At 34.4% G+C, this 15,843-nt stretch overlaps 1 protein-coding gene across 1 annotated transcript in view; it reads right to left on the bottom strand.

Moving 5' to 3' along the window:
* Positions 1 to 15,843, bottom strand: part of LOC150099051 (neuron navigator 2-like) — a 636,174-nt gene that overhangs the window by 122,349 nt on the left and 497,982 nt on the right. The window contains exons 23-24 of the mRNA XM_090405801.1: positions 12,316 to 12,475; positions 8,268 to 8,380 (exon numbers count right to left, since the gene is read on the bottom strand). Of these exons, the coding sequence (XP_090261927.1) occupies positions 8,268 to 8,380; positions 12,316 to 12,475 (273 nt within the window). The remainder of the gene's footprint in view (positions 1 to 8,267; positions 8,381 to 12,315; positions 12,476 to 15,843) is intronic.

The following is a 15,843-nucleotide window of genomic DNA, read 5'->3' as shown; positions in this document are numbered from 1 at the left end:
GGTCAGGTCTAGTGTCAGCATGACAGAAGGGTTCCCTATTGTCGTAGGGCTACACCAAGGGTCAGCTCTGAGCCCCTACCTCTTTGACCTGGTCATGGATGTACCAGTGGAGGATGTCAAGAAGAAGGCACCATGGAGCATGCTGTTTACCAATGACATTGTTCTATGCGAATCATCCCAAGAGAAGCTTGAAAATACCCTGGAAGAGTGGAGAAAGGCATTGGAGGAGAGCGGCATGAGAATTAACCGGGTGAAGACTGAATATATGTCAACAGGGAATGATGAGGATATCATCATATGACTCCAGAGTGAAAGGCCAATTTCAGGGAAGAAATTCAAGTACCTTGGGTCGGTTGTCGAGAGGAATGGTGACCTGGATGAGGAAATACAGCACCGAATAACATGCGGTTGGATGAATTGGAGGAAGATGAGTGGGGTCCTGTGCGACAAGAGAGTGAGTTGTAAGAGGAAAGGAAAGCTCTATAAGATGGTGGTGAGGCCGGCAATGCCCCATGGTGCGGAGACGTGGCCTATAACCAAGGCACAGGAGAGGAAGATGGAGGTAGTGGAGATGCGGATGTTGAGATGGATGAGTGGTGTGACAAAGAAGGACAGGATAAGGAATGACTACATCAGAGGGACGGTTAAGGTGGGACCAATTGGCAAGAAGATACAAGAAAGTAGGCTGAGGTGGTTTGGACATGTTGAGAGGAAGGGTGAGGAGTATGTTGGTAAACGAGTGGAGTATATGGAGTTGGAGGGAAGGAGGAAAAGAGGCAGGTCCAAGCTCAGGTGGAGGGATAAGATGACAGAGGATCTTAGGGAGAAAGGATGGAGTCCGAAGGATGCTCTGGACCGGAGAACTTGGAAGAGGAAGGTTAAAGATTGGTGCGCCGACCCAGTTTAACATGGGATGAGGCAGAGTGAAAGAAGAAGAAGACTTTAGTTCCATGCAAATATACTTAATAATACTTACCTGAGTAACATTCATGTAATCTGACCTACAAAGAATACTGCTACCTCTTACTAGAATTAGCCCATATTTTAATTAGAACTTAAATTAGAATCATTGTCTACATATAATCAAGTAAGGGTTCTTGGCTGTTAAAATCCTTAACTTTAGATTCATCCACTAAAAGTCAATTATTTTTATTTGAATTATCACTACTACTATCTAATTCCTTGCTGCTTGAAATACCAGAACATCTGCTTATTCACTACCAAATGACCTTCTACTATTCTCTAGATCAGTGATTCTAAACCTTTTTTTCGTCACGGTACACTTTTAATAATTTTAAAAAATGGGCAGAACACTAACAATAAGATAAATTTAAAAAAGAATTTTACTTGGTTAATTAATTCATGTACCTATAATATATTTTGTAAAAATAGCATACAATAATAATTTGCAATAAAATATAAAATGAAATTGCATTGCAAAGTAAACAAAATGTTTATTTAATGATAAATTACATTTAATGCGAAATTTGAGCATGTTTTTTTTTTGATAACTTCATTTATATTTAGGCGTATAAATGATGATGCTACTCCATTTCGTGATCCAGATGTCTGAATCTTTTTTTTGTTTTTATATCGGTCAAAGCCGAAAATCCGAATTCGCACAAATAAGATGTGGAAAATTGTAATAACACACTTAAAGCTTTTTGTGATATTGTTGGATAATCATATCTAAGATTAATCCAGAACGAATTGATTCTTCTGAATGTTTTGAAATTAAATCTCAGTTATTACACACAGAAATCAGTTCTTCTTCTTTCAAAGTTAGTTCATACACCGATGTGTCGTTTATCACAAATGGATTCCGAATCCAATCAAATTTTTTTATTTCTAAATTTGGAAAGTAATGAACAATTTTTTGCTCTAGTATTGTCAAATGATCAATAACTATTTTATGAATTATTTTATAACAATCTTTTGGAACTGACTCAAACTTTTCTGAACTACCTTCTTGTGCTTTATTCTTCCATAAAGTAATTTTTTTTTGAAATCCCAACAATTTATCGGTTGAGTTTAAAATATTTTCTTTCGGTCCTTGCAAACTCGTATTTATGTTATTAAAAATAACAAAAAATATCAGATAAGTAAGCCAGCTTAGCACACCATATTTTGTCATCCAACAAACCAACAAAATCATCATTATCTTGTTCAAAAAATATCTTTATCTCGTTTTTTAATTCAAGCATGCGCGACAAAACTTTCCGTCTGGATAACCACCTGACTTCCACGTGTAGTAACAATGATTCGTATTTAGACTCCATAGCCTGGCATAATTGACTAAACAGGCGACTTTTTAATGGTCTTGATTTTATATAATTAATCATTTTAACACATTGTTCCAGCACTACTTTCAATTCTGATGGTAATTGTTTTGTAATGAGTGTTTCCTGATGCAAAAAACAATGGGTAACTAATATATCTGCATTATGTTCTCTTACATATGCTACAAATCCTTTCATAGATCTTGTCATAGCCAGAGCATCATCTGTACAAATGCCAATACACAAATTCCACAAAATTTTAATTTCTTGTAAATAAGAATTAATTTCATCGAAAATATGTTTTCCTGTTGTGAAATCAGATAATTCACGACAACATAAAATTGATTAATTATATCATTTTCGTGAATGAATCGAACGAATGCAATTAAGTGTGCTTTTCCCTTAATATCAGTTGTTTCGTCGATTTGTAAAGCAAAATTTGAATTTGCAAGAGTTTTAGCAGTATTTTCTTCAATATTTCGGGACAAGTCTATAATTCTGCGATGAATTGTGTCATTTGAAAGTGGTATTTTACAAACATCAATTTCTGCTGTTTCACTGATCATCCTTTTTACAATTTTACGACAAGCAGGTAATATAATTTCTTCAGCCAAATTATAAGATTTTAATTTGAGAGCAATTAATTCAGCCACTTCATAAGAAGCTGTCTGAGCTTTTTCAGACACTAATTTGCTTTTAAAAATCTTTAATTGTTTGGATCTTGCAGATAATGAATTTTGAAAGTAGGCTTTGTCTTTTGATGCTAATGAAGGATGATTAGTGAGCAGGTGACATTGGAGCTTGCTCGGAACCATGGCACTGTTTGATAATTTACAACCACATACCACACACTCGGGAACAGTTTTATCATTTTCCATTGTAGATGTAAATCCGAATTTTAAATCATCATTATACTTACGATGAGCATTACATTTTTTGGCGGAGGAAACATCTTTACTTGTACTGGGCTCGTTAGCATGATCGCAAGCATCATCATTATCGTAGTTAAGCTTTCTTTTTTTTTTTATCCATTTATCCATTTTAGAGGGTTCATTGAAAATAAAAATAATTTTGTCAAAAAATTATTAAAAACATATTGTATATTGCCTTTGAATCTATTTTAATTAAGTTTGACTACACAATATTGTGGTATTGCATGTACGAAAACGAATATATAAGTTGTAACTAACCATATGCACACATCAAGCGGGCGACTAGTAGACTAAACTAATATGTAACTTTGTTAGCCAGTAGCCAGAACTATAATAGCCATGCGCATTGGTTGAGCCAGTCCCCACTAGGAAGGTAGAACTGATTGAACTACTTGTCTGACGCCGCTTATGTATGGGTATTCACAGTGGCAGCACACTTAAAAAATCTCGCGGCACAGTGGTTGAGAATCACTACTCTAGATACTCATCCAGTTCTCTTAATTCCAAGAAATTTTCTCAAGTGAAACAAATTTCTACATAAGTGATATCCTTGAACTAAAGTGATGGATAACTTTAGTTTCTGAATAACTTTCAGTGACTTCCAAAGCTTGCAATCAGTGCACAGTGTTATTCCATATGTACTTATCCTCTGCACTTGTTTAACTCTGTTTTTTCTAGGCAGTGCTTAAATATAAATCTTACTTTAACGATACAAAATAAATAACGGAAAAAAAAACTCACGTAGAAAGATTATTTAATAGTATAATTTTCACCTGTGTGTCACAGGCATCTTCAGTACATTAAGCTCAAAATTAAACACTAACTGACAATTCCAAAAAGCGCCACCTAAGTAGCTGGTGTAAGATAACTAAAAAGGTCAATAACTTTCCTAAAAAAAAATAATAATAATCTTTCCTAATCAGCTAATCTTTCCTAACTTTTTATTGTATTAATTTTTTTTACATTTTTTTTATTTATTTATTTTTTTATTTATTTTTTTTTATTTATTATTATTATTATTTTTAGGAAAGTTATTGACCTTTTTAGTTATCTTACACCAGCTACTTAGGTGGCGCTTTTTGGAATTCTCAGTTAGTGTTTAATTTTGAGCTTAATGTACTGAAGATGCCTGTGACACACAGGCGAAAATTATACTATTAAATAATCTTTCTACGCGAGTTTTTTTTCCATTATTTATTTTGTATCGATATGTCTACTCACGGTTTACCTCTTTTAAATCTTACTTTAACATCATCGTAATTCACATGACCATGAAAAGTTTGCAGAAATTCAAGCAGTCGTTGATATTTCAGAGGCACTGAAATGAGTATGTCAGGTTGACAATAAGATGGCATCTTACCAAGATGCCATCTTATGGTCTTCCTCCTACCTTTTGTAAGTGAATTGCCCATTTTCTCTCCCGTTACTGTGAGCTATGAATGGTTTCATCCGATTTTTCAATCAATGCTGAAGTACCCAGAGCGTTCGCATACACTCTTTCTCCTATTCATCAATAATTTTTTCTCATTCTGACATCCAATCCTATACACAGCTTTGTGATTACAGTACAGTACTCTTCATTCCTCTTTTTCATTTATAAAACCTCGTAGTGCTCTGATGATTTAGACTTCAAATTCTGCCCTTAACACACCAATCTTCTTGCCATTATCAAATGTGGTGAATTTTAATGCTGCCAAAATGCAATCCTGTTTTATTTCCAGAAGAAACACCATGCTTCACTCTTCCTCACTTTTGATAATATTCTACTTGCTAACCAGGATCAGTTTTTCTTTCTTGGGTTAACTTTCACATCTAGCATACCCTGACAAACACATATCCACAGTCTCTTGAGTCCACAAAAAGCTTGATTTTCATTCTGAATAATACTTCTATTCAACTCCTAATGCTTTATAAATCTCAATATCTTCTTAAATTTGAAGTAGGTCACCTAAAACATCCATCAGAATGCAATTATATTCAGAAGAGAACTATTCACTTAACAGATGTCCCCCCCCCCCCAACTCCATCCAGTCACTTTCCCATATAAGCTCTTTGCTGAATTATATCTTTTCTGTAAGTATTTCCATGGATACTATTTCATTCACTTTACTAGGTACTAACTCCAGTTTCGTCTAATTGCATATAAACACTGAACAGTTGTTAGTCAATGCCCAAGCATAGTTGAACTTAACGAACCACCTTCACATTGTCCTCCTTTATTCCATATACCTCTGTTCTTTGGAACAGTCTTCCCCAATGATTACAACCCCCAGCTCTTCAAGAAACACATTCCTTTCATCTTTCTTTCTACCTTCTTGCGCATGCTGCACTGCCACATTGCAGATCTTGGGATTTCTTGTGTGCAAGGATGATATAAAAAAAACCTCACATAACAATTATCACATACAGTCAAATCTTTCTCCTCCAATTTTATTTCTTCAGAATTACCTGTCTTCATCCCCTTTCCCCCCACCCTCAGATTTCCTGCCAATGCCATGGAAAATAAAAACTGCAGACTAGTCCTAATACTATGCTATACTAATTAATATACTACCTGCCAACTAAATTTACTCTAATTTTTCTTTGTGTAATTTAGCAAAGATGAACAATTTCTGCAATATGCTATAATATAATATGAAATATAAGTAATAACAGGACTTAGAAAATGCTTTTTATTGCTTTCACACACACACACACACACACACACACACACACACACACACACACACACACACACACACACACACACACACACACACACACGTATGTATGTATCAATTATCAATGTAATTAAGCATGCTACAGTGATGATAATTAACCTAACATAAAAAATATCAGGGAAAATGTGTAGCCTTTCCATTCATTCTGAAACCTACTAAGATAACTAGTGGTCCTGCTGATTTACTCTTCACAGATTTTTTTTTCCCTTTTGATATAAGTATTTCCTTTTTTATCTGAGACCTCCAGGGAGTCAAGGACTCATCGAGGAAGGCTGTAAATTACCCAACCCAGCTATCATACCTTCCCTTAAATTCATTTACACTAGATGCACTCACTACCCCTAAGTGGCAAATTATTCCACTCACTCACTGCTCTCTGAGAGAAAAACCTAGCTCTTACCCCTTTCTTGACTGAGAACAACCTTAAATTCCATGGATGCCCCGTGTTCTCTCCCTGCTTCCATATAACAAAAAATTTCATCATTTGAAATGCTATAACACCCATTCAAAAGTTTATAGATCTCTATCATATCAACCCTCTTTCTCCTGTTAACCGGAGTCTGTAATCCACATGCTTGCAATCTGTCCTCATAATCTAAATCCCATAATCCGGATATAATCTTTGTAACTCTTCTTTGCACAATTTTCACAGCTTTTTTATCCCCTTGAAACCCAGGAGACCAAATCTGTGCACAGTAATTCAAGTGTGGTCTTATCAAAGCCTTATAAAGAGGCAAAATTACTTCCTTATCCTTACATGTCAAGGTTCGCTTCAGCATAGAAATTATCCTCTGAGTTTTATTTGCAACTTTTGCTATGTGACCTTTGAACTTTAAATTCTTACCCACCAATATCCCTTGTCTCTTCGGTTTCTTGTAGCATAACCCCGCTAATATAATATGCTGCTGGATCTCTAATCACAACAAAGTGCATAACTTTACACTTACTAACATTAAACTGACAGTAATTTTCGTTTGCCCAGATTTCTGGTCTATTCAAATCATTTTGTAATTGCTGAATATCAGTAGCATCCCTGATTGCTCTGCCTATCTTCGCATCATCAGCAAACAATTGCCAATCAGATGATAGACCCTTCTTGAAGTCATTAATGTATAGATTGAACAATAATGGCCCAAGGACTGAACCCTGAGGTACACCACTAGTTACCTTAAATCTGGCAGATTCACACCCATTGTATACCACTTTTTGATATCTGTCTGTTAACCATCCCCTGATCCAAGTCAATAGATTATGTTTCAATCCCATATTCTCCAGTTTGCGCAACAGCCTATCATGTGATATCCTATCAAATGCCTTAGAAAAATCCAACATTATCATAGTGTATCCATGTCCTTTATCCAACTCAGCCATAACATTGTTATAAAATATGAGTAAATTGCTAAAACATGATCTTCCTTTAGTAAACCCATGCTGTTCCCTGCAGAGCATAGCATGTTTGTCTACCCATTTCTGTATGCGCATTCTTACTAACTTCTCTAAAATCATCACTGCCACACCAGAAATACTAATAGGTTGGTAGTTAGACGCATCAGTTTTTGTACCACCCTTGTGCAATGGAACTATATTACATTCCTTCCATTCCTGTGTTATCATTCCTGAGCTAAGACTCAAGTTATACAAATGTGTGAAAGGCCTAGTCAATTCAGCTGAACACGGGCAGATATTCCATCCGTCCCTATTGACAAATTCTTATCCAGGTTATGCAAAAGCTCTTCAACCTCATTTTCATGAACCTCTAACTCTTCATCCAACGTAGCAATAGCACTGTGCACCATACTACATACACCTGGCTGATATATCTTAGTAAAGTGAGCACTCATTAACTGAACAATCTCCTTAGCTTCCGACACTCATGTACCATCTGCATTCAATAAAGTTATTTTTCCACATTCATTCTTTCTTTCTTTTGCTTGCGGCATAATGATAAAATTCTTTTGGATTGCCTTTAGCTTGCATGGCCAATTTCTTTTCGTACTCCGTTTTAGCTTTTCTCACAATGCTCATTAATTTTCTGGCCTGAGTTTTATATATTTCATAACCCCTCTCACGATACTCTTTATATTTATTTTATATTTTTATTTCACGATACTTTTATATGAAACAATCCAATAAATTTTGCATTCCAAAAATTATTCTGTAATGCAAAATTTACTGGACTGTTTCTAAGAACTTTCAATTTCTAACTATAAAGAAGAATCTGTCTAAAATAAATCCTGGATTTATTATTTACTTTTTATCCATATTAAAAAGTCTGTTATCCTGAAAAATATCAAAATGATGTTTTTACATCTCACAGTTAAAAAAACTTGACTTACTTTGGAGTGTGTCATGTATATATTATAGTCTCCATGACAACCAAGAAACACCGATATTGTAACCATCTTCCCATCTCTATCAGCGGTAGCAGCAGCATCATTTATGTATATATCTTCAAATGAAACAAAAAAAAATTACACTATTTACAAATAAGGAATTATTAATGTGCAAATCACATTTGACAAAATGATTATGTAAATGATAACTTTAATAGCAACCAAAACATTTGATATGAAAAAAAAAAAAAAAAAAGCTATTGGTCTGGGACAAAATTCCAAAAGATTATCTGAACTTTTATACTACTAATTATTACTGCTTAAGAGAATGCCTTTTTTGTCATGCTTGATTTGTATGTATTGAGCAACAATTTTAACTGCAATAAAGAATGTTGCAACAATATCCTTCTTTCTAAATGCATTAAAAAAAAATTTTTTTTTAAATGTATTTTTAACAAACAAATCTGATGAAGCATCTTCTCGTAGAAAGGCTTAAACATTGGTTATACATGCTTGCTAAATAACTTAAGGAAATTACAAACGTACAATAGAATATACATTAAATTAAACTTTAATTTATTGTCTTTATTGTAAGTTCCTTTTGAAGATGGCAATGTAATGTTGCCAAAATACTGATAAAGTATTAATTAAATAATAGCAAAAGCTAGTTTAGTACTAAGTTTACCTGACCATATACATACTGCAAATTCAAATAAGTCATTCCTAGGTGTTACTGCCTACTACTAATAGTAGGCAGGAAATTGTTAATATTAGATTGGAAAAGCTGAAAATCATGCTGTTTGTTTTGGATTTAAGGCCAAAGCCACTGAGACTATGAGGCTGGTGTCTGGAAATAGTGTGTGTGTTCTTCTGGCTAATTGGCCTGTTTTGCAGGATGAAAAACCATAGTTTCCAAGAGGAAAAACACTGTCACCTCCATATGAGACCAGTTGACTCACCTTCAACTGAACAGCCCTGATAAAGGTTTTTCACATCCTAGACAGGAGGTCAACAGGGGAGAAGCCTATTTTCTAAGCAGAAGAAACAAAATGTAAGTTGGATAAACTATAATAGGTACTACATGTGGCTTAACAATATTAGAAGGGCTGATGAATTATCAAAGCTAATTCTGATGAAGAGTTGCCCATTGAAGTGTTTGTAAAAAATGAATGTACTCTTAGTAGAAACTGAACATTTGCAAGAAAAGAGAATGGAGTAAGTTGAGATTTTGGTCATTAATCACCCTAAGTGCTTTCTTCTACAGGAAGCCAACAATATTTAGGGAATGCTTAGGGGCACAACTCTGAATGTGCCTATTTTGTGGGATGGGTCTGTGATTTATGTTTTAAATGCTTCCACAGAGCAGCTCAATGACAGGATATCATTCGCGACTTTCAATTACAAAAGACTAAAGTTTGATTCTAATCATGACAAGAGAAACCTTTACATGGCATGTTCAATTGAAGGATTAGCAGATCTCATATAGAGGTAGCAGGGTTCCCCCTCTGGAAAATGGGGAATTTTCATCCTGCATACAGCAAAACTGGCCAGGGCACACATGCAATTAACAGAAAAAAATACTGTTAGTGTGAAGCAGATAGTGTATTGTGTAGATCAAGGATTAAGTAGTGCAGATGGTGGATTATGTGGTGTAGAGTATACTTCTGTGATGAGTGCTTAGCGGTATAATAAATTTTAAAAAATTACAGAATAGACAGTTGCTAAGATATAAAGTAAAGCCTGGAATAAAAGAAAAGAATAATTTCACAGATGCTTATGAGGTGAGATGATTCTTGTTGGAAATCTAAACACAGAAATGTTTTGGGAAAATTTATACAAAAAAGCAAAGCAAATCATGGCAAGTATTTAATGGATTTTTATTCTGGGCAAAAACTAGTCATTAAACACCATGTTCTAACAAAGAGGTGCATAAATTCAAATGAAGAACAGATAAGGAACAAGAAAAGTTAATGATTAGTAAATATTTTTACAGTCTAAATCATGTGTCATGTTGCTGCCTAGGTATGAAGTCTCTAGCCTCTTCCAGCTCTTGTCCATTGACATTTCTTCATTTAGCTTCAGCACTGTTCTTTCTAGTTTATTTTCATCTTGTTCAATAATGACTATGTCATCTGCAAATCACAACAGATAGATAAATAATACAGAAATTCTATTCAAGAGACTAAACAAGACTTTTTAAGCCATTTCAGGCATCCAATAAGCGAGGCGGTGGTTCCACAATGCTGAACCACCACCCTGCTTATTGGAAATGTACCAATCATCTAAAGCAGTGGTTCTTAACTGGTGTTCCCCTGAACACTTGTGTTCCGTGAACTGGTTACAAGTGTTCCGCTGGTGAAAGATGTCACATGACACAGTCTGAGTGTAATTGGCTACTCTAATCCTAACAACCAAAGACTGATATGCGTGTTGACTTATAAACCAATAGAATATCTTTTATAGGTCAATGGTAGGCTCTATTAAAGGATTTGTTACCCTTGCCAAGAAAATAAACCCAAATATTATATCTATATCTATGCACTGTTTTTTGCACAGAGAATCTCTAGTTTCAAAAACATTACCGGCAATATTAAAACCTGTACTAGAATAAGTTGTAAATATGGTAAATTACATCAAGTCAAGACCTTTAAAAGCATGCCTTTTAAAAAAAATTTGCATATCTATGGAAGCCAAGTACGAATCTTTGCTTTTGCACACTGAAATAAGATTGTTATGCATAGGTAAACTGCTATTCCGAATTTTATAAGTGTAAAATGTCTTCAAAATGATATTTGGTGTGCAAAAATGGCATATTTAGCCAATATTTTTAATTACTTAAATAGCGTTAATACAAGTATCCAAGGGAAAAATTAAAATATTTTGACATCCACAGACAAATTGTCAGCTTTTCAAGAAAAAAGTATCTCTTTGGAAATACTACATATCAGAAAAAAATAAGTAGATATGTTTCCTTTGCTGCATAATAAAAATGTTGAGATTATTTCCGTTATAACATAACACTTAACAATATTGGAAGAAAAGATTTCAAGTTACTTTCCTTCCTTAAATACACGCAATTATGACTGGATACGAAATCCATTTGGCACAGTTAATACATCGAGTTGCGAATTTTCGTTACGAGAAGAAGAAGAACAATTAGTTACCTTGTCAATGGATCGAACTCTAAAAATGAAATTCTCTGAAATAATTCTTGAGGAATTTTGTATTTTTGTCCAAGCTGAATACCCAGCTCTCCACAAAAAGCACTGAAAATTTTGTTACAGTTTTCAACATCATATTTGTTCGTGCTCAGTTTCTCAATATTAGTTTTTATATTTCTCAATATAACTTAAGCATGAAAGACTTACTAATATAGACAAAGAGATGAGTGTAACTATATCACACATTAGACTTGATATTGCTGAAATCTGCAAAAGCCGACAAGCTCAAGTATTGCATTAAAATAAGTTCCATTTTTATAAAAGGCAAGTCCATGCATATTTTTATTGTTAGTTTTATGACCCTAATGCTTTTGGTGTTCCCCAAATTTTTCTTATAATCAAAAGCATTCTGTGATTTCAAAAAGGTTAAGAACCACTGATCTAAAGGCATTCATAAACATCCATGCCTGCAGTGGGACTGTTTGAAGTGTATTAGCACTATCTACTCATTCAACAAGGTTGGAAAGTTGCAGAAAAAATATTTTATATTTCCTTAAACTTAAATGTCTGCTTTATTTTTGCCTTTGCTTTTGCACCTAACTTCATTAGTTAGACACTTAGTTTATTCTACTTGTTCAATTACATGATACTAAACTTTTGTTTCAATTGTAAACTTATCATGTTGGTCATAATATGATTCACTCCCCCCCCCCCCCCCCACCTCAGTATTTACAAGTATATAATCATTATTTTTGAAATACGTTTCATTCTATTTTGGAAATGAGCTGCAGGAGAGAGGGAAGTGAAGAAGCAAAATAAACAGCAGCAATAACTCCACAGTTGATATTAAATCTATACAAATATTAAAATAGCAAGAAAATTCTACTTACCTACAGTGGAAGGATTAGAATTTTCTGATGCACTTAATCTTTTCTCTAAACTTTCTATGCTATTTCTTAAAGGTATAGAACTCTGAGAAGAAGTTAGTGATTTAGATGACACAAGCCTTTGTAACCTTTCATTGTCTAATTTTAAGCTCATCATTTCATTCTACAGAAATATATACAAGGTTATGCATGTAAAAAGGAATGTGCAAGAAATATTTGACATTTTTTGAAGATTTAAACTTAAAAAAAAAAAAAGCATAAATTAAGTTCAAGACAAAAGAATAGTGAAGTAAGTTAATTTCCTAAAATCATAATGTAATTCATTTAATTCCTTATTTTTGGTTTTTCTTTTATTATTATTATTATTCCTGAAACCTCCAAGGATTCCGAAGGCTCATTGTGGGAGGACACCTACAACTGCCTCAATTTTTTTAATAATATCAGCAAATTTCATAATAGAAGGAATGGATAATATGACATATTGTAAAATCTCATTTGATATGTGACTTCATAACTTATCATATTTGTTTTAAATGTGTTTTTTTTTTGTTTAGGAGAATGTACTTAAAGTAATGCTAATTTTTTGACTGAAATAATCTTTTATGTAATATTGTATCAAACCTCTGTAAAAATAATGTGGCACATGATATCGTCATGTAAGGCTATTATATCAGTAATGTTAAATCAGTAAGTCTAATGCTAAGATTAGTGAAGAATTCTGAGAGATGCCATAGATGGAAATTTCCAAAGATGTGGAAAGATGACATCATCATGTCCAGAGGCCAATATGTGACAATTCCCATGGATAGAGAATTCCAAAGACACACGAAGAATGACGTCAGCGTGTCCAAGGTCAATACGTGACTATTTTCGAGAGACGTGTGCATGCACACAACAGAGGTCCAGGCCTATATAAGGCAAGTCAGTGAAAAGAAATTTTGTCTTATGATTTTCTAAGCCTTCTCTTACATGAGTCCACCATCACAATGGAGTTTGCTGTCAAAAATCTGAAGATAAGCATTGTGGTTTCCAAGTCTTCTACCTGGGTCCATCACCACTTTAGTTTAAGATCTTATAATCTCACATTCAATAGTGTCTAACTGGCACAATTGTTAAACAAATAAATTTGTTAGACTATAGAGCGTGAGAAATAAGATATAGCAGAAATACATATATGGCAATAAGCGATAGTTAAGGCAGTTGACTATTCCTGAATATTGAGTAAAGAGAAAACAAAGGAAAGGCAGGGTTAAAGCAGGGTAGTGGAAAAACATATTGAGAACAGAATGTATATAATATAACAAAATGGCTCAGTCTTAATTATTACAAATGATGCAGACCACTACACATTATTACAAGAGGCACAGTCCACTACATTATTACAATATTCTTTTTTTCCAAAGAACTTCGAATAGTTGTCTAGTAATTACTCTTGAAACAAGACCAAAATCAGTAGTTAATTAGTATATATAAAAAAAAAAGGAATTTCTTACATATATTACCCATCATTTATTATTATTATTCCATTCACTCATCACTCTCCAAGCAAAAAATCTAGTCTTCATGCTGTTGATAACCACACTCTTAACCCAACTTCCAGAGTAGAACTCTTGTTTTGTGACCTCTAACCAAGTGCTGAAACATTTCTTTTGTATTAATCCTATAAAATTATTTATAGTAACTTACATGTTTCTACCATATCCCCCTCCCCTTTTTTTTTTGTCTATCAACCAACTTTTGCAACCTACAAATCTTCAATCCAACCTTCTAAGGAGCATTCCACAGACTACTAACCATCTTGGTCACTTATCTATGGATCCCCTCCACCACTTCCTCATCCCCAAGAAACCCAGGTGATCAGACCTGAGCACAGTAATCCAGATGTGACTATATTAAGGCTTTATAAAGAGGCATGATAACTTTTATCTCTGCTTGTTAGTGTGTGCTTCAATAACCAAGTAATCCTGTGACGTACCCTGGTTACTTTAGCAATACATACTCTAAACTTCAACCGTCCATCTACTACTAACCCAAAACCCTTGGCTTCAATTTCCTTGGGTGCAGTTCCCTCAATGTGGTACACAGCTTGTAATCTTTATACCCAAAATGAACAGCTTTACACTTTTCCATATTAGATTGACATCCATTATATTTTGCCCATACTATCAGCTTATTCACATCATCCTGCAAGCTCGCTACATATCACCTTGATTAACTATTACTCTACCCAACTTTGCATCATCATCAGTAAACAACTAAATATCTCCCTTCAAATTATTTCCTATATCACTTATGTACAAATTAAAGCCATGCTGCATCTCAGAGAGTATCACAATCTTATCTGCTGATACCTGAATTCTCTTTTTTACCAACTTTTCCAGTACTTCAACCACCACTCCTGAAATACTGATTGGTCTATAATTTGCTACTATAGACTTAGACTCTCCTTTATGCAAAGGAATTATTTTATCCTCCTTCCACTCTCTTGGAACTCTGCTAGAGATGAGACTTAAATTAAAAAAACTAGTCAAAAGACATTACCAGTTCCCCTGCACATGCTCATAAAATGCGAGTCAATATCCCATCCAATCCCACAGCTGTATTTGCATTCAGATTCTACAATATCCTAAGTACTTCCAAATTCATCAACTTCTGTTCTCACATCAGTCCTTGTCACTTCTGTCATAGCAATATCTACTTGAATGATATACACTTGCAAAATGATCATTCAGTAGCTCAACAATTTCGTTGGCCACTGTTAACTCTACCATCTGCACTCATCCTTCCATAGTCGTTCTTCCTCCTACTTGCCACATAATGAAAAAACTCCTTGGACTTCCGTTCGCCTCTTAAGCTGATTTCTACTCATAATCTGATTTTGCCTTCCTTACCATGCTGATCGCTTTCTCCTTTATATACCTTCATTTTCTTTTTTTGCTGCATATGCTTAATGATACTACTCATCCATCCAACTCAATTTACCCTCCTGATCTTGGATATACATTGTGATATTACTTCCTCAAGATATTCCTCGACTATCCCCCATGCATTGTGAACATCCTTCTCTTGCAGAACTTCAAGATGGTACTTCTTCAAGCTGCCTCCTAAGTGTATCATAATCACATGTCTTGTAGTTTCACATACATCCCTTTCTTAACTGGAATTTTCACATTTTGCTACCTACCAAGACAAGATCACATTATCACCTCCAACTGGAGGCAATGTAACCATGTTAATTATGGACAGGTCTTCTGACCTTATAATAAGACCCAATGCTCTCAAACCCCAAGTCCCCTCAGTCATATTATGCTTCAAGTAATTCTCTCTCAGTAAGTGTATAAATTCCATTTCTTTCCTGCCATGTGATTGTTCCTCCTTCCAATCTATATCTCGGAAGTTAAAGTCCCCCATAACAATTACTCGACTTGCACTCATTGTACTAATCTGCTGAAGCACGTCTTCCACATCATCCCTGGCCTATAGTAGCAAACAATTTTATATTTTGTCCTATTAGTCTTGATCTAACACCAG

This window comes from Typopeltis vanoorti, chromosome 15, assembly GCF_054136105.1.
Source record: "Typopeltis vanoorti isolate ZY-2024b chromosome 15, IOZ_Tvanoo_1.0, whole genome shotgun sequence".
Lineage (NCBI taxonomy): Eukaryota > Metazoa > Arthropoda > Arachnida > Uropygi > Thelyphonidae > Typopeltis > Typopeltis vanoorti.
This window is presented reverse-complemented; position numbering and strand designations above follow the sequence as displayed.